At 41.4% G+C, this 27,665-nt stretch overlaps 1 protein-coding gene across 13 annotated transcripts in view; it reads right to left on the reverse strand.

Moving 5' to 3' along the window:
• EPRS1 (glutamyl-prolyl-tRNA synthetase 1) overlaps positions 1 to 27,665 on the reverse strand; it is a 1,752,234-nt gene that overhangs the window by 1,549,169 nt on the left and 175,400 nt on the right. For 12 of the 13 annotated variants that reach the window (XM_044061601.1, XM_044061548.1, XM_044061611.1 and 9 more), the window contains exon 3: positions 10,002 to 10,107. In XM_044061601.1, the coding sequence (XP_043917536.1) occupies positions 10,002 to 10,107 (106 nt within the window). Of the gene's footprint in view, positions 1 to 10,001; positions 10,108 to 10,770; positions 10,853 to 27,665 lie in introns of those variants that run through there. The other variant, XM_044061524.1, reaches the window with a different exon arrangement.

The raw sequence follows: 27,665 nt of genomic DNA on the forward strand, positions 1-27,665 counted from the left end.
CAGATCAAAACAAATCCTAGTCATAACCTGAAAGACAGTTGCATCTGACAGTTCTTAGCTACTATTTCAAAAATGAAGCAACCATGTCTTCCACCTCTACTGTCCCAATTTTCTCACACACATCAGCCCTTCTGCACCTCTCCAAGAAAAGTAGGGGATCTTTAATGGCAAAAAAAAAAAAAAAAAAAAAATCTAGCAGGCAAGTACAGCTGCATCAGGAACTTCTCATAATTGCAGAGCTTACAATGTATTTTATAATGCATGAAGGACATATCTGAATTTTCTGCCTGCATCCTCCTCCTTCACACCCCTTAAAATGGCCGGCTCACCTTTCAAAGCTTTGCCTTTCCCCTCCTCGAATTGGCAGATTTCCTCTCACTTGAATGTCTATAGGACACTAGCATAAAAGAAACACTGTGACAATTTTCAGATATTTCTTGCCCTGGACAGATAAAGAGATTTATAAAGAGGTGCCAGAGCAGAAGTGTACCTGAAAGTCATGCCTAGGGAAAAGTGGCTCAGTCACAAAACCCCAATCAGCTTCTCCAGGTTCTATGTGAGCACAGAGAAAGAGGACACCTTAACTCTACTACAGCAAAAGAAAAAGAATGTGGAACTGTTCCAGAGTCCTTACCAGACTACTGTAACCTCCTGGATGGATATAATATACTTTTTCCAAGCAGCTTTTATATCTCATTCCTTGCCTGGTGTCCCTGATGTAACAAGAGGTAAATGGGGGGTAAAAGAAGAATCTAGAAGGCTCTAGATCTAAAGAAAAGGTTGTACATCCCCAAATTACCTCCCAGATCTATGCTCCCTTGGTAATTTTCTACCAAGACAGGTCACAAAAGGAGAATATCACCATGACCACCACTGAATGGATAGTGGTGGGAGAGAAGTCAGGAGTGCTGTAAACCAATAAGGGAGTTGATGACAGCCACTTTGAATATGCCAAGTACCTTAGCCTCAGGGAAACTAACCTCCTTGCAATAAGCAGGAAAGATTTTCAGATGCCTCTTTGTTGCAGCTGTGGGCTGTGCCAAAAGCCAGGTTGACAATGGCTCCCTTGCATCTGCCAAATGTCAAAGAGTGAAAATATTTGACACCCCTTCTTATATGCCCTTCAACTATTTGCCAACTTGAAGCCCAAACAAGACCTTTAAAGGAAAAGGTCAATGAAAGGCATCTTGGTGTCCTCAGCATTCTTGGTTAGATACAGTCAGAACTGACAGCATACAAAGGCAGATCCTGCTACCCTTAACCTATGCACACCATTAGGCTACTTGAGGCTTGGCCTTAAATTCTTTAAGCTGGTCATCAAACAATTAGTCCATTATACACAGCATGCTCATCTGACAAACCTCTTAAAATTAGGCATTGAGGGCGAATTATGTATACATGTAATTTCCATTTCTGTCCGCTGCACATGAGTCCTCATCAAGGAATAGAGAGAGGAACTCTGGGGAGTACATTTTTCTCTAAGATTGTAATAGGAACCATTATTTTTGACTATGGGGTCTACAATGAAAGTGAAAATTCTGGTCATCAAACAATTAGTCCATTACACACAGCATGCTCATCTGACAAACCTCTTAAAATTAGGCATTGAGGGCGAATTATGTGTACATGTAATTTCCATTTCTGTCCGCTGCACATGAGTCCTCATCAAGGAAGAGAGAGAGGAACTCTGGGGAGTACATTTTTCTCTAAGATTGTAATAGGAACCATTATTTTTGACTATGGGGTCTACAATGAAAGTGAAAATTTGGCAGAACAAAATATCTAGTTCACTTTCCCTGGGTCCAAATTATTGCGGTTCACCTCTGCATTATACCCATGGCAATCTGTAAGATGTCCACCTCTTAAAGCTTGTTCAAGAAAGAGGGACACCCCCTCTCTACTGCATCATCTTTAACATTTTATTAAATTTAGTGCCATCAAGAGGGGATGGAGAAGGACCTCATCCTCCTCCTTCACACCCCTAGTAATCAGTTCCAATTTAAACATGCAAACAATGTTTTTCCTGTGAGTACTTCTCTTCCATACCCCAATTTAATGGGTTCAATTCAGGCTACAAATAATGGTGTTTGCCAAGACATTTCTTAAGACCCTTTGGTGGCACACACTCCATTTTCAGAGAAAACTCTAGGTCTCTTGCAAATATGTTGAACCTCTGCTTAGGTTTGATAGGTGGTGGCAAGTAGAGTAGAAAAGTCAAAGAGAACATGGATTCTTTGAAACAGGAAGGCTCTCCCATAATAAAGGGGGGGGGTCATTTTAAATTACATTCCCATTTTTCTATAAGTTCCTTCACATCAAACCTCTTAGAGTAAAACTGTCTCTTGTCCACACAGAACAAGACTATGAATGAGGCAATACCACTGCCATGGAGACACTTTCTGCTTTGAACCTTTCTTGGTCCAACTTTTTAGGATTAAGAAAAAAATTCTGACTTACTAAACAAAATATATTACTTCTTCTCTTTAGACCTGCTGCAATGGTGGACAGGAACTAAGGTCATTGGGTTCATTCAACTAACTACAATAATCTGATGGCCACAACAGTGGTATGATTTCCTGATTCACACCAATAATGCCAACTAGACAAATGCAAAATGTGCACACAAATGAGTCAGTAACTCAGTAAGTTAAGTCTGGACTCAAAAGCATGCAGGAAATGTGTACTTTTATCCTGGGCTGTTGGCCTATACTATTCACACATAAGAAAAGGATTCACATTTTACCTGACCAGTTAGGGTTTTGCTTCACATGCCCCTGTTATGCATCCCTCTGGATTTAGAGCCTTCCTATGTTCCCACCTCACACTAAATGTACTCCGAATAAACTCTTACATTAAATCACAAATTCATACACACAATCTTGCGAGGGAAGGCTGGTAATATTTCTCAATGCTATAATTTCCTATCCCTATAAAGGTAGACCACTGCCACCATTCCAAATTATATGACTGTAGAAAGTACAGTTTTGTACCTACCATAAATGTAGATGTTCGAGTGTATACACTGCTGCAGTCATTACACTTGGGTTATCCTGCCGTCAGGCGGTTCCCAGTCGGCCTGAGTTCCAAAAGTCTTGGTCCGGTGTTGGTTGCTGTCGCCTCCTCCCTGACGTCAGTGCGACAGGGATATATAAGATGCAGCTGACGCCATTTTCTTCAGTTTTTCTTGCCCCAGATGTCAGGTGCCCCCAAAAGGTAGCAATTCAAATTGCTAATAAAACATAAGAAAAGCAATCAACAACCTTCAGTTACCAGCAAATACTCCCCATAGGTAGTAAGGGGTAGAAGACATAGGTACGTACCAGCAAGTAAGAGGGGAAGGAGGGTAACCTGGACTGCAGCAGTGTTTACACTCGAACATCTACATTTATGGTAGGTACAAAACTGTACTATGTTCATCATGTTACACTGCTGCAGTCATTACACTTGGGTAGAATCCCAAAGATGAGGTTGGGTGGCTGGTTCTATAAGGCATTAGGTGTGGCTATAAGGCCCTGCAGCACAGCAGTGGTGAAGCCAGCTCTGGATTTAGAGTATAGGGGCAGATGGTAATGCTTGGTGAAGGTATGTACAGAACTCCAAGTTGTTGCTTCCAAAATGTCCTTGGTAGGTACTCCTCTGAGGTAGGCAGTTGAAGTGGCTGTTACCCTGGTGGAGTGAGATCTAATGCTGTTAGGTACAGGTTTCCCATGGTGTGTATAGCAGAAACGTATACAGTGTCCTATCCCATTTTGAAATAGTCTGTTTTGAAATGGATTTTCCCTGTGCTCCTGCAGCATAAGCTACCAATAATTGCTCAGATTTTCTGAAAGCTTTGGTTTTGTCCAAGTAGAAGCGCAACTGCCTGTGCATGTCCAAAGAATGCAGTAGTCCCTCCCCCTTTATTCTGTGGGTTTGGATAAAAAGTTGGCAAGTGAATAGTTTGGTTTAGAGCCACACTTGATACCACCTCTGGCATAAATGTAGGGTTAGTTCTTAAAGACACCCTGTCTTGGTGGAAAATGATGAAAGATTCCACTGCCATTAGTGCCTGTAATTCTGAAACTCTTCGTGCTGATGTTATTGCCAGGAGCAGTGCAGTTTTCCAAGAGAAATATTTTAAATCTGCTGTGTTAGCTGGCTCAAAAGGAGGTAAAGTTAATTTTTCCAACACGAAGTTGAGGTCCAAAGTTGGAGTAGGTGCTCCACTGGGCGGTCTTATGTTTTTAGCCCCTCTGAGGTACTGTTTTAGCAAAGGATTAGAGAAAATTGGTGGAGCCGTGTTATAATGAGAAGAGATGGCAGAGGCGTGGATCTTGATGGATGAAAAGGAGAGGCCTTTGTCCAGCATCTCAGTTAAATATTGTAGTATCTAAGGAATATTTTGGACAAGAGGGTCAAGGCTGTGAGCCTGGTTCCAGGCACAGAATCTCTTCCATTTATCCGAATAGGCTTTCCTGGTACTAGGCCTTCTGGCCTCCAGAATGACATCCATAACAGCTTTGGAGAGAGGCATTGCTTGCTTGACTAAGGAATCTTCCATGCAGCCAGGTTTAAAGTCTTTAGCTGGCTGTGAAGTATCTCATTGTTGTGCTGAGTCAGCAGATATGGGATTTGAGGCAAAATCCAGGGTGGTCCTTGTGCTAAGTTCTTTAAGATTGGGTACCAGTGCTGGCGTGGCCAAGTCTGGTGCAATCAGGATCATCTTTGGCTCTTCTTGCCTGGCTTTTATGAGTACCTTTGGAAGGAGAGGTAGTGGTGGGAAAGCATATACTTGTAGGTTTTTCCAGCTGAATGAGAGGGCATCCACTTTTCCATGCTTGTGGATGGTAAGTCCTTGTGCAGAATTTCTGTAGCTGGCAGTTCATTGGGGATCCAAACAGATCTATGTCAGGGCTCCACCATTTCTGTGTTATCATTCTGAATATTTGTGGATTCAATTCCCATTCATGGGGATCCATGATGTTTCTGCTCAAGTCATCTGCCAGTGTGTTTTTCTCTCCTGGCAGGAATTGTGCTTGCAGATGAACTTGATAGTTTAGAGCTGTGTTCCACAAGGACACGGCTTGTCTGCAGAGGGGATAAGAGTGAGTGCCTCCTTGCTTGTTTATGTACCACATAACTGTGGTGTTGTCTGTCTTTAGTAGTAGTTGTCCTGGATGCAGCAGGTCCTTGAAGGCTATAAGGGCATTTTGTACAGCTTTGATTGATGCGAAGATGCTTTGTTCTGCGGGCCACTTGCCCTGAATACATTTTCCTGCCATGTGTGCTCCCCAGGTGCAATCCGATGCATCTGTTTGTCAATGTCTGCCTAGCTGTGGGTTGAGTAAAAGGCTGTCCCTTGTTGAGGTGACAAGATTAAGCCCACCATCGAAACTCCTGTTGAAGGCAAGGAATTAGTGGTATAACTGTTTCCAAACTTTGACAGTGATGAGACCAGACACTCTTTAGGTACCATTGTAGTTTCCTCATATGCAGTCTGGCATATGGAATTAGTGGTATGCAAGATGCCATGTAATCAAAGGCCTGCAGAATTTTTCTTGCAGGGAGTTGGGTTCTTGTTGCCATCAATTGAAAATATTGAGTCAGTTGTCCTTGCTTGTCTGGCATGAGATAAGCCATCTGGGCCATTGTATTCAAGCTGGCACCCAGGAATATTATCTCTTGTGAGGGCACTAGTTTTGATTTCTTTTCGTTTACTCTGTACCCTAGGCAACTTCATAACTTTTTTACAAACGCCAGATGCTTTAGAAGAAGGTCCTTGCTCTCTGCTTGAATCAGACAGTCGTCCAGGTATGGATACATTTGAATTCCTTTCTGTCTGCAAAATGCAATTATTGGTACCAGGCACTTTGTGAAGACCCTGGGCGCAGTAGATACGCCAAACGGCAGTGCAGAGAATTGATAGTGCATTGAACCAGCTATGAATCTGAGGAATCTTCTGCAGTTTTGTCTGATGGGGACATGCAGGTATGCCTCCCTGAGGTCCAAGGGTACGAGTCAAGCTTTCTTGCCCAGCATGGGAAGAAGCTGTTGTAGTGTCAACATTCTGAATTTCGGAACATCCAGGTAAGTGTTTAGAGAAGAAAGATCCAGAATGGGCCACCAGGCTTTGCCCTTTCTGAGAACCAGAAGGAGTCTTGAGTAAAATCCTTGTCCTTGCTCCTGTGGTGGTACCTTTTGAATAGCTCTCATGTCCATGAGTGTTGTAATTTGTTTCTGAGCCTCTGCCCATTGATTTAGTGGCAGATTTGGCATTCCTTTTAACCTTGGCAGAGTGCGAACGTGGAACCTGTAAACCTTGACATACAATGTTGAGAACCATTTGTCTTTGGTGACCATATGCCAATTGCGATAGAAAAGTGCCAGTTTTCCTCCCAAGGGGGCTGCCAAGAGAGAGCTGTTGGGCAGCTGTAGTGGGAAGTCATTGGGGCTGTTTTTTATATGGTTGGGGCCTGTCTTCCCCTTCTTTCTGGCCTGATGCACCCCATTGTCGAGGCCTGTAAGGACCTTGTGTTGACCTCCACCTCTTGGACGTCTGTATCTGCCCCTTTGAGGTCTGTCTAACTGGAAAGGACCAATTCTTTGTTGGCCAATTTCTGCTAAATTGAGGAGGCTGAACCTGTAAGAAATCCTTCACCGTTTGCATATATTTTGCCTTATCCTCCATTTTCTTAATACCTCTTCTGCCTTAACTCCAAATAACACATCCTGCTGCAAAGGTGCATCCAATAGTTTTGCTTTAACATGATCTGGTAACGTATGTTCTTTTAACCAAGCATGTCTTCTAATGACAGAACCTGTAACTGCTGCTCTACAGGAGGCCTCTAAAGAATCAAAACCACATTGCAAAGCATGTTTTTCCACTTGTTCAGCTGCATGCAATAAATCCTGCATTTCCTTGAATTTAGGAGGATCTGAATCTGGAAGCATTTTTTGTTTCAACTGAGACATCAAAAATTGCTGATATTTTAGCATGTGAAACTGGCAATTTAAGGCCCTCATTGCTAAAGTTGCAGACGTATATACTTTCTTCCCCCATCTGTCCAATGCTCTGGAATCTCTGTCAGAGGGGACTGGATTCTTTGCTGAAGAGGCCTTAACCCCCTCTGGGACCCTGAGAAATAGTTTCAGGGTCAGCAAGAGGGCTTTTATAAAGAAATTTGTGTGAGTCAGGGACTCTGTAGTATCTGTCAGGCTTAACTGGGGCTGGAGGTAAAGAATCAGGATTTAAGCTGGATTCAGTATACACATCATCCACAATATCTAACACTGGCGAATAGCAAGGGGTCTGTGTTGGGGTAATAAAAGGAAGTCTCTGAGCCTTTTCTTGGATTCTGAGTAATCCTGGCCTTCCCAATGGAAATGCTCCCTCAAGGTAAGTAAGGTTTCCCCAAAGGAGTAGTCCTCAGGCGGAGAGGCTGATGGAATTGATTCCTCAGCATCAGAATCCTCATAAGGGGGTAAAGAGTATCCTAGGTCTGAGGATGAATCTGAAGAGATGGATACCTGATCGGATGAGTCATAGTCTGCATCATGTCTAGGCCTTTGATCAGGAGGGGGATGGGACCCCCTGATCAGAGAGATTAGGTCTTCGGCCATTTTGAGCATTTGTTTCTTAGGAATGGAGGCCTGTCCTGGAGAATGCTTTATTTGTTTCTTTGTTTTTAAAGGAGGTTTAGACTTAGCAGAAGGTTTAATGCTTAACTGAGTAGGTCTGAAAACACCCGCTGAAGCTGCGGGTTGTTCAGCTACTCCGGATCCCTCTGAAGGGTTAGTTTCGGTAGGCTGAAAATCTTGTGCATCCAAAGGCTCAGCCATCTCCACGTGGGAGTCAGAGGCGACCTGTGGTTCTACAGAAGCGGTCGTCAGGGGCTGTGAAGGCGCCTTGCTGAAAGCCGGAGAACCGGTGACTGGCCTAGAAGAGGCTTCGTCGTCAGTTTTGGGCCTCGGATGCCTATCCTTGTCTTTGCGTTTTTTATGAATTCCGGTCGGAAGTTCCGACGGCATGGTGTAATTGAATTTTCTGCCAAAATAATGTCGGGCAAAATCAAACCGATATTTAATAGTGCGCTTGTTGAACCTAGCACAAAACCGACAACCAGGGACATCGTGATCTGAGCCTAGTCATGGGATACAATAAGAATGGAAATCGTTATGAGGTATTTGCTTCCCACAAGAAATACAGTTATTAACTTTTACTGACATCGATATGAGGCAAGAAAAAGTTTCCCCAACGGGGTACTTAGCTTTGTAGAAGACTTCAGTTCTGGATTCAGAAAGAAAATCTCAGGAGTAGGCCGACCGGCACTTGCGAACTGCTTTTGCTTCAGGCACCGCACGGCAAGAAAAACTGAAGAAAATGGTGTCGGCTGCATCTTATATACCCCTGTCGCACTGACGTCAGGGAGGAGGCGACAGCAACCAACGCCGGACCAAGACTTTGGAACTCAGGCCAACTGGGAACCGCCTGACGGCAGGATAACCCAAGTGTAATGACTGCAGCAGTGTAACACGATGAACATCTCCAGTTACCATTTAATTCTGGAGAAAAAAGTAAAAATGATCAGCAGTCAAACAATCACCACCAGATACCAACAGCTAGTCACCATTTGCAGTAAGTACCACATTCACAATTAATAAGTAAATAGCCACATAAATCAGCCACAAACTTTTAAATGTGAATTGATTTACTTAAAACAACCTGAACAGTACAGCTGAAAGTTAAATATGTATATAAATATAACTGCACTGGGAACACAGAAAGTTAGCCAGTCTGACCACATAGAATGCTTAAAGAATCTACCTAACTAGCTAAATCTTTCCTAACTATATCCAACTGGAAGAGGAACTGGCAGAATCCACACACTACAAAATTTTAGTAAACAGGCAGACACACAAATGCAGAAATGAACTCACTGGTACACAGCAACAAGCCAGTTCATGTTCAGGAAACTCCTAAGCAGCACGCCCGAAAACAGTAAAACGACTACCAGTTTGACAGTCTCTGGCAAAAAGGTCATTTACTTCATCTCTGGCAGCCTATGCAGTAAGGAAAACACAGGATGCACAGCACTGCACCATGGGATACAAAGATCAGAGCTGGCTACTTGAGGAAGTTTTACTCACTGAGAAATTCTAATCTTGGAGCATCAGTTCTGCTGTTGTGCACAGAGACTTCATTATCAGGTCATGAGTCTCTGATTTAAATTCCTAGCCCAGGATAATATAAAGGCGAAGCAATACATACCCCTCTCATCGCCAAGCAGGAAAAAAAAAAAACTGCTCGTAAATTACTCCAAAATATTTACTTACTACAAAATTAAATTCAAACCATTCAATTATAATACTCACTTAGTTTAATAATCACTAGAAAGCAGAAACTAACTTGCCATGCTAGGGATATACGACAGTAACCAGTCCTGGAAAGAATGCCAGTCTGAGACAACATGCATACAAAATGTGCACAAACTTCTTAGCATTCAGAAAATGTATGCTGCTGCAAAACCTATCATTCTATTAACTTTTTAATTGAATTATAGCAATATTTTAAAACTGTTCCTGATTTTGAGCCTTTACCTCACCATTATTTTTGGATTTGTTCAGAATTCTTAATCAAAGGAGGTTGAGAGGTATGCTGCTGTCTAACAGAGCCAACTGCTTTACTGGCTTCAAACTACAATACTTTTTTTTTATGTCCTTCTGTAATTCATAGTACATGAAGCACATAAGGTCCATGCACTACAAATAATTAGGATGGGGTCACAGTTCATAACCTTTTATTATGTGTTCTCCTCGTGGATGCCAAGATTCACCTCTCAAGCTGTAGATGAGGTGAATTTCTTGGTACCACCTTTTGAATACATATGCTGGTTATGACTGGAGAACCAATCATAATTCTCTATGCTATGGCTGAAAACCAATCAACTCTCTGAATAAGTGAGTTCTGGGGTAAAACGTGCATCAAATTCAGGCAGGGGCATCCCTTCCAGCACAATTCTTACCTCTGTGTGTTCTAGAAGGTTGGTTCCATATAGTCCAGTTCCGTTTCTTGCTGTTATTCTAGCTAGGTATCGAGCTATGGAGTTTGCATCTTTGAAGACCACATTCCTAATGAGGAAATAAAAAAGGCAACGATAAAGCTTTGGATTCAACACAGTAATGTAATAAAGTTTAAATACTAGAGTATGAAATTAAACTGCAACCTACAACTTGATAAGCTACAGAAGTTTGAACTCCCTGCATAATACACAGAATTACTTATTATCTGCCACACTTTGGTTAGTCAGATCAACAAAGCACTAGTGTCATTAAATTTGTCATCTATCCCCAAAGTTACACAATTTACCAATTCTCTGTCCCACAACAGCAGGAGGAAACACTGTACAAAGAAACGATGCTTCTCTCAGCTGGTGAACACTGTAGGGATAAAGAAAAAACTGCAAGCTGTTTCACCACAACAAAAGGTGTGAGCATTTCTACAAGATAAACCAGCATATCTGAACGATTAGCATTCTGTATGAGGGCTACCTCGAACACGCACAGAACCCACAAAAATACAATGCTTTACAAAACCCAGCATCACAGAATCAGGGGTCTCAGTCAAAGAACATGGTCAGTTTCTTGAAAATCTCTTACAGCTACATTCCAGACCATCACTGGATGAAAAAAACTTTCAGATGTTCAGTTTCAATAAGGCTACAAAATATTTAATTTTAGTTCATGTTCTTTTCAGAGTTTCACAATCAGTACCATCTGCCTGCAATCACTCACTTTGAAATGTAATATTGATCATCCTTAAACACAGCAAACCTGGAAGCAAGCGGAGGAAATAGCATGCATCTTGTAGACTGGCTTGCACCTGAAACTTGAGTCAGCAGTACTCTAATGCAGTGAAGCCACACCCAGTAATCTACTCTGGTAAGCAGACAAAAATACATTGCAAAAAATCTGCAAGAAGTCTCACACCCCAAAAGATACAAAAGAACAAATAGTCCAGAAAGAAATGTGCATTTTTGTTTAAAACTCAGAAAGAAAATGTACTGTGGGGATAGAAGTTTACTATATTTCCTTCAAAATGAAACACAGCCCTTTTATTAACAAAGATGAATTGAAAATGCAACATTACTATTTTACAAACTGAAATTCCTGATGTGGAATGAAAAGCACAACTTCACTCCAATTCAGAAAATTTGAAGGAAGTTGTACAAAATAATCTACAAAAGTATATATTCAATTGTATTACTTCAAGTTGCTACCAGGCAGTTGTGCTAAAAGGGATAGCAAATACAGAGTGATACCTCTTATAGGAATTAGAGTGGATGATGTGGCATCCAAGGGAGGCGGAGCTACTTCCCTTTAAAAAAAAAAAAAACGTGGCCACTAGGAGCAAGCAAAGAGGAATAATCCTGCACGGGTAACAAACACTAAATCAGATGTGCATATTTGGAAAGAGTTACTGCTCCTCAGTTCTGACGCTGTTCACCAGCTTTTCTTCCACTTTATCTGTTTTAACTGCATGTGTATTAAACTGACGACAGCACAAAAGCAAATGTGTACTTTTGTCATTAAGGTACCATTATCCATTAACGGGCAACAAGAAAGCTGCTGTACTGCAAAACTACTGCATGCAAGCATTACAAATGCCTGCAAACACAGTTAACAGATCTTTTAGGATATTTCTCTAAAAGGCTAATGAAATGTGACATAACCCTGCAAAAAAGGAGTTTCTCTTCCATGCTTATTTAAAGTAAGAAATGTCTTCTACTAATCCTCCCCTCTGACAATTAAATCCAAAGTAAGGATTGCACACTAGAACAGGCAAATCGAGACACAGAATCTTGAGTTCAGAAGACTTTCTGTACTGGTTTCATTAACAAGCTGTACATCTGCCACAAAGAACCTGTACTCTTTCCCAATCTATTCACAGCTGTTCTCTAAACAATCCCCATCTGCCTAGTTCATTGACATAGTTGTTGTTTACTATATTTATACCAGACCTCAAATTAAACAATACTGTTTGGTTTAGTCATTGTATGCCATAAAACTCTCAAACATGTAAATGCACCAAAGTATCTACACTTACTCTGAAATATCCTGTACATAAATGCTGCATGCAGTACGTTCCTATTCCATACCTGTAAGATGCAAAGGAATATTTTGCAAAATGTACCTTTCAAGGTATAATCTAAAACATAAAAAAATCAATGAAGTATGTCTTTTTCATCTGGAGGAAAGAGCCAAGAAATGATACCACAGTGCTCTGAAAACAAGAAAACAACTGTACTGTACAATGTCAAGCCTTCACCACAAAAAAAAATTGTTACCTGGTTAAGGTGGTAGTTTAAATACAAAATCAAGTACAGCTAGTGATATATGTTCACAAAATCAAGTACAGCTAGTGATATATGTTCTAAAATGAAGTACAGTTAGTGAAAGATGTTCTAGCTGCAAATAAGACATATGTCACTGTGGGAGACAAATGTGAAAGGCTTATTACTTCAAGAACCAAGTACACACAGGAACAACAAATGTGAGGAAAACAATTAAGCCTGCATTTGAATCAAAGTTTTGATAATGGGAGACCCCATGCAATACAAAAACAAAATAGAGGCAGGCAGACACACACACACACACACACACACACACACACACACACACACACACACACACACACAGCCAGTAGGAACCCTGCAACATAGATTACAAAGACTGGAACAGTGTACTGTGGGAGGCAAGGACACACCTTTAACATTTGCTGCAATCATGGATGGTTCAAAGACATTGGTACAGAAATATTACATTGAATGCTCCTTTCTTAAAAGAAAGTCAAACCCATAACACTAACCTGTAGGCGAGTTTCAATAATTTACTCCAGAAATGAAAGCAGAACAAGCAGAAACTGTGTTGTGTTAGAAACCTATACATGTAGATTCACTGCTGCAGTCCTCACTTTTTGTTCCTGCCTGCGAGCAGCTCAAATAGCTGGCCTAACTTGCGTACTGCTACCTTCCCTGCCCCCTAAATCCCTGGCCTCGGCTGACCTTCCCAACACTAAGCAAGGATGTCTCTGATACAAGAAACGTCGGCTGATGCAATCTTCAAATCTTTTTTGCCCTGGCTAAAGCCAGGTAGAAGATCTTGCTGCCAAAGGCCAAGTGGACCAGTTGGTAACAGCCCTCACTGCCCTAGGTCCACCACAGAGGTCCCCAGTCTCCCTCTCCTGATAAGAGGTATAGATAAAAAAAGAGGGAGTTGAACCTGGCAAGGAAGTCAGAGGGAAGGTGTAGATAAATGGGCTAACCTGCCACAGGGTGCAACGAAGCAGTAGTAGTCAGTAGTAAGATGAGTGTAGTGGGAAGGGAAATTGAAATGCAAAAGTTAATCTACTTAACATCGGGATTTATAGCAAATTCCTAATCCAAATACATTACATTCACTAGTATATTACTCTCTGTTGCAAACCTAATTTTTGAAGATTCTCAAAGCTTAAAAAAGTGGAAGGAGACAATCAGAAAATCAGGACCTACAGCAGGACAGAGATAAATCATGCCTTTGCCCTAGAGGTTATTCCTAAATTTTAGTGCCTACAGAAGGTGTGAATAGAGGTCCAAATTCTAAGGAAGACTATGGTGCCAACAGTGACTCGAGTGGAGCAAACTTTGAAATACCCTGAAATAGATTTTCCATGAGCTGTACAGTATGAGATCCAATGACCATGTCATCTTGAGAACATTTGTTTACAGACCTCCCTTCATTCCCCTTTGCCAAGGAGGCAAATAGCTGATCAGTTTTTTTCTAAATTCTTTAGGCTTGTATAAACAAAACCGCAGCGGTCTGTGAACATCAAGCAAGTGCTTGTTTGGCTTGCTGGCTGTACTATGCCTGAATATTGCTGATCTCTGTTTGCATTTTATTTTCACTTGAAGTTTTTCATTTAAGGTTTGGTTACTTCTATTTATCTTTTTCTTGTATTACATTTGTTTTAAGTTTTCTGTTCTGTTCGAATTTTAAGAGGTCTTGGTTAGGCTCAGTTAGAAAAGTCAGCAAAGAATTCCTTTGCACACAGTGAATAACATCAGCCAACTAGTGGGAGGAGCTGAGAAGTAGCATTCCTCATTTAGCTAGAAATATTTGGATGAGTCTATTTTGCTGGAGTGCTTGTTTGACTTGTTTGCTGTACTCTGACTGCATTTTATTTTTCCCACCTACCCGGCTGTTGTATTCTTAAACGTGTTGGCTTTTGAGTTGCCTGTCCCTACTATAAATCTGATTTTAGACACTCCTCCCAGTCCATTCTCATCAGTTCATTCTACGGAGTACAGAGAATTCAGTAGTTGGGAAGGTCCAGTCTCTTAGTTTCTTAACCCTGAATTATCTTCTGTTCCTCACTTCCAGATTAACTTAAAACAATTTACCTTTATTCAGTTACCCTTACTGTATTTGTGCTTCTTCCTACTTTATTTTGCTTTTTCCAATTGTTCTTAAAAAAGTGTTCAATTGCATTTACTCTGCTGCATTTATTACTGCCTGTTAGTAGCCAGATTAAATTTTAACTGTTATTCTAAGCCTCTACGTTTTGGTTTAAGCACTTGGACTTCAGACCAGTTGTTATACATTAAGAAGGTTTGTGGTCTACACTCTTGTGGGAGGAGAGGTTAACCTAAGCCCTTCTGAGCCAGGAATTGCTAGTTGAAGGCTTACTGCGCATGTTGTTCCAAGCGTCTTTGTTCTGCTTTAAGCACTTGGCTCCAAACCAGTGTCACCAAATAAATATAAGCACTCTTCAACGTTGGATACTTTCTATACGGACCAACCACAATAAAAGTTTATTTATTGTTGAATATGTTTAAAAGTACATGAAAATACTGAATATATATTCACAGTAAACCAGAGTTCACATCACAGGAAATATCGGAAAAAAAAAACAATATCTAAACTAACCACTATATTCCTGACTGAATCTAAGGGAATTACTGTTCCCTAGTTAAGTTGCTTACTACCGCAAGGCACTATGCTGTGGGTTAGGGTCTTTCCAGTCAGGCTTCCCAAACAGAATACTCAATACTCTGAGATTTCTCTTTGCGATATCCAAAATATAATTTCCAAGAGGGCTGGCAGAATGACCACATCTGGTCACCACACTCTAGGTTCTCACAGTATTCCCCTTTGAAGCTGAGGCAGGACTTTAGCACAGACGGCCATAATACACATTCAAAGGTTTATGGCAGTGCCTGAGACCTCCCCTCTTTTCTCTGAGCTAATGGACAACGGCTCTTTCTCAGACCCAGCATCTCCAGTCCTATTCAGCACTGTGAAGTGCCTTATAATGGTTTAACAGCTCATTTACATTTATTTTTCTTAAAGTTAACCTCTGCTGTGCCAGTATCCTCTATTAAAACATATGCACTTAATTTGACTACAATAATATATGTACATTTCTCTTCATTTCAGCAGGGTGCACTGTTGATACATTTCAACAAAACCAAAGCTCACAAATACATTTTCAGCACAAGCATCTAGTTTGATATACAAATGACATACAGTTTCAATACATTTATAACACAAGCATCTTTTAAAAATCAGTTTGATATTCAAAGGACATGTCATTCTTTACAAAACTCCAGCTGGTTATGCTGGCACTTGTCCATATTATCAGCAAAAGAAATGGAGTACCGTGATAAAGCTGGCCGTTCACAAACAAGTCCAATACAAAACAGTAAAATGGCTTAGCATCGCCAAAAGGTGTCATTAAAAAAATACAAAGCTTTTAGATAAAGTACAGTTGTGCACACTTACCATAAATGTAGATGTTAAGTGTATTCACTGTTGCAGTCATCACACTTGGGTTATCTGCCTGCAGGTAGCCCTCAGTCGGCCGGAATACCAGAGTCTTGCTTCACCGAGCATTACCACTTACCTATTTTTTCTAAATCCAGAGCTGGATTTTCTGCGGCAGTCTTACAAGGCCTGCTAGCCAGCCCTAACACTTCTTGACTGCCTCCACCCTTTCTCAGCTTTGAGAATCAACCCAAGTGTGATGACTCCAACAGTGAAACACGGACATAGTACAGTTGTGTACACTTACCATAAATGTAGATGTTCAAGTGTATTAATTGTTGCAGTCCTGGTTTCCCTCCCTCCAGCCCACTGGCTTTCTCTATCCTTTCTACCTATCCTCTTTATGGCCATTTTTTATGGCAGGGGGTATTTACTTTTTACTGGAGGTGTTCCACACCATGTAATAGCTTCGTATTTTGGGGGTTCCTGACACCTTGGGCAAGAAAGACTGACATAATGGAGTTAACTGCATGTTTTACACTCCTGACAACCTGACGTCATGGAAGAGGTGACAGCATCCAACGCAGAAATCCCAAGACTCTGGTATTCGGGCCAACTGAGGGCTACCTGCAGGCAGATAACCCAAGTGTGATTACTGCAACAGTGAAACACAAAGAACATCAATCTTTCCTCAGTGTGATTATAAGTAAGATACAGGAAATTAAACCACATTTAAATAATAAAGTAATGAAGTCACAAGACTTACATCAGCCAACCACAACACCAAAACAATTAAAAAGATTTCATTTAGAAAATTAATTTAAAGCAAAGTTGCTTATGTTTCAAAAAGTACAGTTTTGTACCTACCATAAATGTAGATGTTCGAGTGCTAATACAGCTGCAGTAATCACAGATGGGTTCTCTACCGTCAGGCGGTCCCTCAGTCGGCCGAATTCCAAAGTCTAGGTCCGGCGTCGGATGTTGTCGCTTTCTTTCCTGACGTCAGTGCGACATAAGACACAGCCGACGCCATATTCTTCAGTCTTTCTTGCCCCAGATGTCAGGTGCCCCCAGAAGGAAGGCAATACATAAATTATATATATATATATATATATATATATATATATATATATATATATATATATATATATATAGTCAAGCAATGCAATATAATCAAAAATCAGTAGTTGCAAGCAAATACACCATAGAAGGATAACCCAATCAGGTTGTATGAGGAGGTGTTGGCCAACTAGGCCGTTACCAAGAGGGGAAGGAGGGAGGGAAACCTGTACTGCAGCTGTATTAGCACTCGAACATCTACATTTATGGTAGGTACAAAACTGTACTATGTTCATCGTGCAAACAGCTGCAGTAATCACAGATGGGTAGAATCCCAAAGCTACGCACAGGGTGGTAGGCAATAGGTGGAACTGGGATGAGCCAGAATGCCCTGCAACACAGCAGTGGCAAAGCCTGCTCTAGTTTTGGAATATAAAGGCAGGTGGTAGTGTTTTGTGAAGGTATGCACAGAACTCCAAGTGGCTGCCTCCAAAATGTCTTTGGTAGGAACTCCTCTGAGGAAGGCTGTAGAGGTAGCTGTGGCCCTGGTGGAATGGGATCTGATGCCTGAAGGGACAGATTTTCCATGATAGGAGTAACAAAACCGTATGCATTTGGAAATTGTCTGTTTGGTAACTGGCTTCCCTTGAGCTCCTACAGCATAGGACACAAAAAGTTGTTCTGATTTCCTGAAAGGCTTTGTTCTGTCCAAATAATAACGTAGCTGTCTATGGATGTCTAAGGAGTGTAGCAGCCTTTCCCCTTTGTTTTGAGGATTGGGGTAAAAGGTAGGTAAGTGTATGGCTTGATTTAAAGCTACCCTGGATACCACTTTAGGCATAAATGACGGATTGGTACGAAGGGAAACCCTGTCCTGATGGAAGATGAGAAAGGGCTGCACAGCCATGAGGGCTTGTAGTTCCGAAACCCTACAAGCTGAGGTAATGGCCAGAAGGAAGGCTGTTTTCCAGGACAAATATTGCAAATCTGTTGAGGCAGCTGGTTCAAAGGGAGGCAATGTTAATTTTTCTAGAATGTAATTAAGATCCCAGGCTGGTATTGGTTGTTTCCTTGGTGGTCTTATGTTCTTAGCCCCTCTGAGGAACTGTCTTAAGAGTGGGTGAGAGAATAAGGGTGGATCCGTGTTGAATTCTGCAGAAATGGCTGAGGCATGGATTTTTATGGAGGAAAAATAAAGTCCACTGTTCAGCAGCTCAGCTAGATACTGTAATACCGGAGGCAAATTCAGTTTTCTAGGGTCCTGGCCTTTTTTCTCATTCCAAGAGCAAAACCGTTTCCATTTTGTGGAGTAAGCTTTTCTAGTAGATGGCCTTCTGGCCTCCAAAATGACATCCTGCACCTCTTTGGGGAGTAGGGTCTGTTGTGGTGTTAAGGAATTTTCCATGCAGCGAGATTGAGTGTTTTCAGCTGACTGAAGAGTTTTGTAGTTGTGCCGAGTCAGCAGAAGAGGCATTAGAGGTAGAGACCAGGGAGGAGTATGTGTTAGGCTCCTCAGGAGAGGGCACCAGTGTTGTCTTGGCCAGTCTGGAGCAATCAGTATCATCTTCGGTCTGTCTGCTCTTGCTTTCAAGAGTACCTTGGGCAGAAGAGGCAGAGGTGGGAAAGGCGTAAACTGTCCATGCTGTCCAACTGAACGAAAGGGCATCCACTCTCCAGGCCTTTGGATGAAAGGTCCTTGAACAGAACTTTTCCAATTGATGATTCCTGTGGGAGGCGATGAGATCTATATGTCTGGCCTCCCCCACGCTTGGATTATCTTTGTAAACACTTGAGGATGCAACTTCCATTCGTGTGGATCTGTCCTATTTCTGCTTAGATTGTCTGCCAGCGTGTTTTCCAAACCTAGCAAGTACTGTGCCTGAAGTTCGATTTGTCATTCCAGAGCCAAGTTCCAAAGTGTCATGGCTAGTCTGCACAGGGGGTACGAATGTGTTCCTCCTTGTTTGTTTATGTACCACATTACTGTGGTGTTGTCTGTTCTTATCAATAATTGTCCTGGATGCAGAAGGTCCTTGAAAGCTGTAATTGCATTTATCACTGCTAGCATTTCTTTCTGATTGACGTGAAGGTGCTTTTCCTTTTGGGACCATTTGCCCTGAATGCACCTGTCTGTCGTGTGCGCCCCCCCAGGTGTAGTCTGAGGTGTCTGTCGTGATGACTTGATTTGCTTGAGGCTTGCATAATGGGAGACCTGCGTTTGTTTGACATGCTTGGGCCCACCATAGACATTCCTTTTGCAAACATGGAATTATTGGTATTATTGTTTCCAAACTGTGGCTGTGTTGAGACCATAGGTTTTTTAGGTACCATTGAAGTTTCCTCAAATGCAACTTTGCACATGGGATTAAAAGAATGCAAGATGCCATGAAGCCCAGAGCCTGCAGGATTTTCCTTGCAGTAAGCCTGGTACAATTTGCTAGTATTTTGAAGTACTGAGTTAGTTGCCCTTGTTTTTCTGGCGTAAGATAGGCCATATGGGTGTTTGTGTCCAAGCTGGCACCCAGGAAAGTTATTTTCTGTGATGGTGTTAGCCTGGATTTCTCTTTGTTGACTGTGTATCCCAGGGAATTCAGTAACCGTGTTACATAAGCCAGATGCTCCAGAAGTATGTGCTTGCTGTCCGCTTGGATCAGGCAGTCGTCCAAATAAGGGTAAATTTGTATCCCTTGAAGTCTGCAGTAGGCAATTACTGATGCCAGGCATTTCGTGAATACTCTGGGTGCAGTAGATAAGTCAAAGGGCAATGCAGAGAATTGATAGTGAATTGAACCTGCAAGAAATCTGAGATATCTTCTGCAGCTTTGTCTGATTGGGACATGCAGGTATGTCTCCTTGAGGTCCAATGTTACTAGCCAAAACCCCTTGCCCAGCATGGGAAGAAGCTGCTGTAATGTGAGCATCTTGAATTTTGGTACTAGTAAGAATGTGTTTAGGATGGATAAGTCCAAAATGGGTCTCCAGTCGGTTCCTTTCCTTGGTACCAGAAATAGCCTGGAATAAAAACCTTGACCTTGTTCGTGAGTTGGTACCTCTTGAATAGCTTTCATGTCTATGAGCTTTGAAATTTGTAGTTGTGCCTCTGCCCTTTGATTGTGTGGCAGGTTTGGCATGCCTCTCATTTTGGAAGAGTGTGAAAATGAAATCTGTAGCCTCTGTTTATAACGTCCAGGATCCATTTGTCTGTTGTGACAATATGCCAATTTCTTGTAAATAATGCCAGCTTTCCTCCCAAGGGTGCTGCCAGCTGAGACTTGCTTGGCATGGAAAGGAGGAAGTCATTGGGTTTGTTTCCTGTATTGTTGTGCACTGTCTTCGCCACCTCTTGGTGCTGGAGTTTGCCATTGCCTGCCTCTATATGATCCTTGTGATTGTCCTCTGCCCCTTGAGCGCCTGTATCTACCTCTTTGGGGCTTGTTCGTGGCTGGAAAGGACCAGTTTTTAGAAGGCCAATTTCTGCTAAAACGTGGTGGTTGAAACCTGTAGAAAAGCTTTGACAGTTTGCATAGATTTGGCTTTTTCTTCCATTTTCCGTAGTATCTCCTCAGCATTAGTGCCAAATAGCACATCCGTTTGTAAAGGAGCATCTAGTAGTTTAGCTTTCACATGATCAGGCAAGATTTGTTCCCTAAGCCAGGCATGTCTACGAATGACTGTTCCTGTAACAGCAGCTCTACTTGAGGCCTCTAGGGCATCATAGCCACATTATAAGGTGTGTTTACCCACTTGTTCTGCACTATGCATCATATCCTGCAACTCCTTCAAATCTGGTTGTTCAGGTTGAGACATTTTATTTCTTAATTGTGATAACAGAAACTGCTGATATTTAAGCATATGAAACTGACAATTTAAGGCCCTCATGGCTAGGGTGGCCGAGGTATATACCTTTTTTCCCCACCTTTCTAAGGATCTTGACTCTCTTTCGGAAGGTAGTGGATTCTTAGCAGTAGAGGCCTTCATTCCCTTGGGACCTTGTGAAATGGTTTCAGGGTCAGCATTATGGCTTTTGTAAAGAAAATGGTGTGAGTTAGGAACTCTGTAGCACCTATCAGGCTTGACTGGGGCAGGAGGCAGGGAATCCGGATTAAGGCAAGCCTCCGCATAAACATCATCAAGTATATCCAAGACAGGAGGTATCGCCAGAGGTCTGTGTTGAGGTAACAAAAGAAATTCCCTAAGTCTTTTCTTGGAATCAGAAAAGTCTTGGCCTTCCCAATGGAAGTGTTCCCTCAAGGTGTGCAAGGTTTCCCCAAAAGAAAAATCCTCTGGAGGAGATACAGAAGGAATGGACTGCTCTGCATCAGAGTCTTCAAAAGGAGAGTAAGAATGTTCCTCTACATCAGAATGTTCTGAAAAAATGGAGCCCTGATCAGAAGAGGGAGAATCTTCCTCCACTCTGGGTCTCTTGTCTGGAGGGGGTTGGGAACCCCTGATAAGAGTAATTAAATCCTCTGCCATTTTAAGCATCTGCTTTTTAGGCATGGGGCCTGGGGATGGGCCCTGTGCAACAGGCCTCTTGGGATGCCTGGCTGATTTGGACTTAGTAAAGGCCTTAATGGAAAAGGAAGATGAGGGTCTAAAAACACCATGGGTGGAAGTGGACCTGTCCACATAAGGAGTCTCAACGCTCACAGTGGCTTCGGTGGTTGTAGTCTGGGTATGGGCCGGGGTACCTGCGGTCTCGGTTACAGAAGACACCGCCAAAGAAGTGTCGGCGGTAGTCAGGGACTGCATAGGCGTCTCGCTGAGAACCGGACCACGTGTAGCTGGTTTTGGCGTGGTGTCGGTGGAGACCGCGGACCTCGCGTGTCGGTCCTTGTCCTTGTGTTTTTTGGACAAAACGGTAGTCAGAGTCTCCGACGACATTTTATAATCAAAGGCTTTACCAAAAAGGTGTTGGGCGAACTCCGCCCGACGCTTAATAGTGCGTTTATTGAAAGTAGCGCAAAAGCGACAGCCCGAGACGTCGTGGTCTGGGCCTAAACAAGGTATGCAGAGGGAATGGAAATCCTTATGCGGTATTTGCTTCCCACAAGAAATACAATTATTAACTTTTTCTGACATCGGTCTGAGGCAAGAAAAGTTTCCCCAACGGGGTACTTAGCTTTAAAGAAGACTTCGGTTTCCAATTTTTCGTAAATTCAGGAGCTGGCCGACCGGCACTTGCGAACTGCTTCTGCTTCGGGCACCGTGCGGCAAAAAAGACTGAAGAATATGGCGTCGGCTGTGTCTTATATACCCCTATCGCACTGACGTCAGGAAAGAAAGGGACAACAACCGACGCCGGACCTAGACTTTGGAATTCGGCCGACCGAGGGACCGCCTGATGGCAGAGAACCCATCTGTGATTACTGCAGCTGTATGCACGATGAACATCAGGTTTAACTGTAGCCATTTCATTTATACCAGGTATATGATCTGCTCTTAATCTTACTATCCAGTTATATTCTTTCAGTTGCAAATAATTATTCATATCTCCTCCCCTTAACATTTTGTGCAGAATATCAATTAACCCTAAAAGTAAATTCATGCTGGTTGTCAAATTAAGCTAGATGTTTAGCAATAGCATTAGTTATAATAGATCTACGGGCATCACATCTATGCGGTCCCTCAGCCTTATAGTTGATTTACCCACATAGAAACTAGGACAGCATTTACATGTAGCCAAATAGGTTATATATGACGAATTGCACATAGCTGTACAAGTAAAAAGATATTCTTTTTGCATTACTGGATGGATAAAGACATTGCAATTACAAATAGCATTGCAGCAAGAGCAATTTAAGCAAGGAATGTGCCTGCTTTATTAAAAAACAGCCACCTTTTTTTCCACCTGCATATATTTATAATACAATCTATCCTTTAGATTAGTACAATTCTTATAAGCAAAAGGCAGATGTTCAGGCAAAATATGAGAGAGTTCAGGTAAAACCCTCAAAATGTTCCAATTTTTAGAAACTATTTCCTTGTCTTCTAAAGTACATCTACTATAGGTAGTTACATAATGTAACGACACAGCCAACTACAGACAGAGTACCACCTTATTCACGCAATTTTTTACCAAGTGATATTTTTAGCTCATCGAGCTAATCCATTATTACAACGGCCAACTGATGTTTTAGATAAGAACTCATCTCTACATTCCTCTAGGCTTACTGATGACTGTACACAACTTACTAAAACACTAGAATATAAGGAACAGTCCTTCATGAAGTTGCAGTGGCAACGCTTTAGTTTCTCGGCTTATCTACAGCTTGGGATAGTTCCACGGCGGTTGAGGGTATTAAAATGCCCTCTTATGGCAACAATTATCCCGAGTTCCTTAAGCAGTGGTAAGAACTGAACTTTAAATTAGGGCTAGACTACATGGTTCTAATGAATCAGTTCTTCTCACGGATAGAGAAGAGCATGCAAAAAGAAATAACTAAATTGGAAGGCGAGCTATTTGCCTTACCGATTTTTATGAAATATATATCTATCTATAATAACATGCTTGCAAGACTGACCATTCTTGATAAAAAGTTGGAGGCACAAAAGAAGCACAAATTAAATGGAGATCTTAATGATTTCCGCTCCGGAAATATTTTTTCGTGGCCCAAAAAACTCAGAAAAAATTAAACTTCAGATGGCTTTAAGTGATTTCCATGGGGCTCTATGTACGATTTGGATGACTTTTCCTCATCTACACTGGGGGTAAATAATATTAAACAAGTGTCCAATAACTTCCATGAACGAGAAAAAGTATGATTTTCGAACATACTGGAGATAACGGACAGAACACAGTCTCTGTTGCTTCCAACAGTGTAATTGCAGATACTCCCCCTATATTGGAATCAGTGAATACAGAGCAGGGTTTTCGCAAAGCTCTTCCAGTAATCCAACTGAACCTCCTGGAGAAAATAACCAATCACAAGTGGATTACTCCGAGAAGGTGGTCCAACATAAATCGCTCTCCTCTCCTCCTACGAGGCCATTCTATCAAGAAAGGAGTGGATAACTGAACAAATTTCATTTTACTTACAGAATATTTTAAGTAAATATTTGGTTTATGTGAAGAGTTATTTTAAAGATACTGGAGATTTCTTGGTTAAGCTTTCTGAATGGCATCACACAAATGAATTGCAGTCTTTTTTGTTACACTAGATATCAAATCTCTCTTTACTGTTATTCCCAACCAGTATAGCTTAAATGTTGTAAGGGACATTTTATGTAGACATAGTCACTACAAAGGGAGGGAGACAAACTTTGTGTGAACTCATTGACTTTGTGCTTGATAATAGTGTTTTTATTTTGAATGAGCAACTGTATCATCAAAAAGCTAGAGTAGTAGTAGTCCATCACTAACACCTATGCTAATTTCACCTTTAGTGAAAGGGAAGAGAATTTGATTTACAAAGGTCCTGATATTTTTTTACTCTGAAGTTCATGGAAGACATGCTTTTTTATTTGGTCTGGAGAATATGACATTCTAGTTCAGTTTTTTGACTATTTGAATCATACTACTGACTTTCTGAAATTTGAGATTGTTTCATCTGCTACTGAAACTTATTTTCTAGATGTTAATTTGCCCTTTGATGGTTTGAACATGCATACTAGCATTTATAAGAAGCCTGTACATAAGAAAAACTATTTACACAGAAAAAACATGCATCCAAAGCATACTTTTAAAAGGTATAGTAAGAAGTCAATACCTATGAGCAAGTCATTTGAACATCAGGGATGATACTTGTACTGCGCAAATGATGAAGGCTGAGCTTTTGCAGCCGAAAGCGCTTACCAACTGTATCTGTTTCTTAGTAAATTAGAAAACGAACTCAAGATTTGCGTTGCCATCTTTGCTATAGTGCTTCAGAATTTTTATCAGTTTGTACTCCGCAAATCTCAGCTATGACAGCTGAATTTGAGGGAAGGGGTTATGATAGCGACATGCTTAAACATAAAAAAGAGTGTCATTAATGCAAGAAGTAATACTGCTAAAACCGTATCTTTTGACTGTCACTACAATTCAATATGTAACTACCTATAGCAAATGTACTTCAGAAGTCAAGGAAATAGTTTCCAAAAATTTGAACATTCTGAGGGTTTTACCTGAACTATCGCATATTTTGGCTGAACATCCGTCTTTTGCTTATAAGAATTGCACTAATCTAAAGCGCAGGTTGTGTTATAAAGATATGCAGATGGAAAAAAAGGCAACTGTTTTTTAATAAAGCAGGCACATACCCTTGCTTAATTTGCTCTTCATGCAATGCTGTTTGTAATAGCAATGTCTTTATCCATCCAGTAACGCAAAGATTTACATGTACAGCTACATGCAATACATCATATATATAGTCTATTTGGCTACATGTAAATACTGTCCTAGTTTCTATGTAGGTAAATCAACTAGAAGGCTGAGGGACCACACAGTTGAGCACAGATGTGATGCCCGTAGATCTATTTTAATTAATGCTATTGCTAAACATCTAGCTTAATTTGGCAACCAGCATGAATTTACTTTTAGGGTTATTGATATTCTGCACAAAACATTAAGGGGAGGAGATATGAATAATTATTTGGATAATAAAATTAAGAGCAGATCATAAACCTGGCATGAATAAAATGGTTACAGTTAAACCTGTTTTGAAACATAAGCAACTTTGGTTTAAATGAATTTTCTAAATTAAACATTTTTAATTGTTTTTGTGTTGTGGTTGGCTGATGTATGTCTTGTGACTTCATTACTTTATCATTTAAATGTGGTTTACTTTCCTGTATTTTACTTGTAATTACACAGAGGAAGGATTGTTATCTGAAAGCTTTGTATTTTTTTAATAAAAGCTTTTGTTGTTGCTAAGCCGTTTTATTGTTTTGTATTGGACTTGTCCACATTATCACACAGCTGACTGTAGGAAACCCCCCCCTTCCATAACATTGTTAAAGGTCCCCCACCATGAACCACAAGAACCACTCTGCCTACCTGGACCTACTTGAGTAACTCACTACAGCTAAACGCCTTGGTTATGGGTACTTTCAACTGTCCTTCCATCGAATGGGAGTCATATTTCAGCACAAACACACTCTCCCTAAGGTTCCTGAACTTTGTTAATACTAAAGCTCTACAACAGATGGTCTGCACCCCACAAGGGGCTTGACTGTCCTAGATTTAGTACTTAGCAACACCCTAGATTTAGTACTTACTAACATAAGGGGTCCCTGCACTGCCCCCTGTGAGTTGCCCTCCCTGGTAAGATCTGTTCATAAATCAGTCTCCTTCGAAGTAATGATCATTCATGACCTCCCCCCAACCCCGAGCAAAAAGGATGAAAATTTTCTCCAAAGCAAACTATGGCCTCCTAAGTGATGGCATAAATAGTTTGAATCCCCCTGCTAACACAGTCAACAATGACTCCTACACAAAGGTGTACACAAATGCCCCGTACAAACTTCAACACAACTGTATAGACTTGGCTGTACCCGAACACATCAAAACAAGGTCCTCACAAAAAAACAAACCACCCTAGTTAACAAACATAAATAGGTTATACAAAAAGAGGAAGAAACTAATGCCTAAGAACAAGAGCAAATTGACTCACCAGAGGGAGCACACCCTCCACAGCTTTAACAAGCAAACTGCATATCTTGTAAAGCCCTTTAAAGCCAATTACGAAGCTAAACTAGCATGCATTGCTAAAGATAATCACAAAGCATTCTTTAGCTACATCAGAAATCTAAAAGAGTAGGCCCAGCTTTGTGTTGAACAAGAAGTGGACAGTACCACTCATACTGACCCTGTGGACATCACCAACCTGCTAGCAGACAGATTTGGCATTAACTTCACCCCCGTCCCCTATCAGACATACCCCTCAGACATACCCCCCAAAGCATTCCTGTCACCAGTCCTCTACCTAGTATCTCCAAAGAATAGGCCATGACTGCACTCTCCATGACCAAAAACACAGCCTCTATGGCAGCAGATAACATCCCACATCGCCTACTAAATGGTCTAAAACAGGACCTAGCAGAACCACTTGACGCTCTTCAACCACAGTCTAAGTACTGGCTTTGTCCCAGCAGAGTGGAATAACAACAGTAATTCCCTTGCACAAAGTGGGGGGGTCCATCAACTGACCCCAGGAACTATAAACCCATAAACCTAGCCAGTCTCATCTACAGGGCCATGGAGAGAATCATCATGGACTTTAAAGACATTGGTGACTTTCAAACTCTTGACCGACCCAATTTGGCTTTGTTAAGGGTAGATCATGGTTATTAAACCTAGACTTCGAGAATGTCACCGAAGTCCTGGATGAAGGCAAAACAGTATATGCAGCCTATCTTGACTTAGCCAAGGCTTTTGACAAAACCCTCCACTCAGGCATCATTGAGAATCTCACCCAGCTGAGAATTAACCCATATGTCACTGGATGGGTAGCCAACTGGCACACCGACAGAATGCACACAGTCAAAGTTGGTGATTCCACCTCTACCAGCAGACCAGTTACCAGTGGTATATCACAAGGATCTGTGCTGGGCCCCCTACTGTTTAGAATCTATTTCTCAGAAGTCCAGGCAAAAAAAGATGGCCTGTGGCTTAAAAGGTTTGCAGATGACTGCAAACTAGGTGCAATCACAGAGTCCCCAACAATGTTGACATCCTACAAAAAGGTCTTACACAGGCAAATGACTGGTGTCAAAGTCACAGACTCGACGCATTTTCTTGCATTTAGAAAGGGGAAGTCCCTGCAAATTACAATATTAATAGTACCCAATTAGCTCAAACCCTGTGATGAGAGATTTGGGAAAAGAGGTTGATAGAAACCTTAACTTTG

The sequence above is a fragment of the Protopterus annectens genome, chromosome 1.part0 (genome assembly GCF_019279795.1).
Source record: "Protopterus annectens isolate FY-2018-M chromosome 1.part0, PAN1.0, whole genome shotgun sequence".
In the NCBI taxonomy this organism is placed as follows: domain Eukaryota; kingdom Metazoa; phylum Chordata; order Ceratodontiformes; family Protopteridae; genus Protopterus; species Protopterus annectens.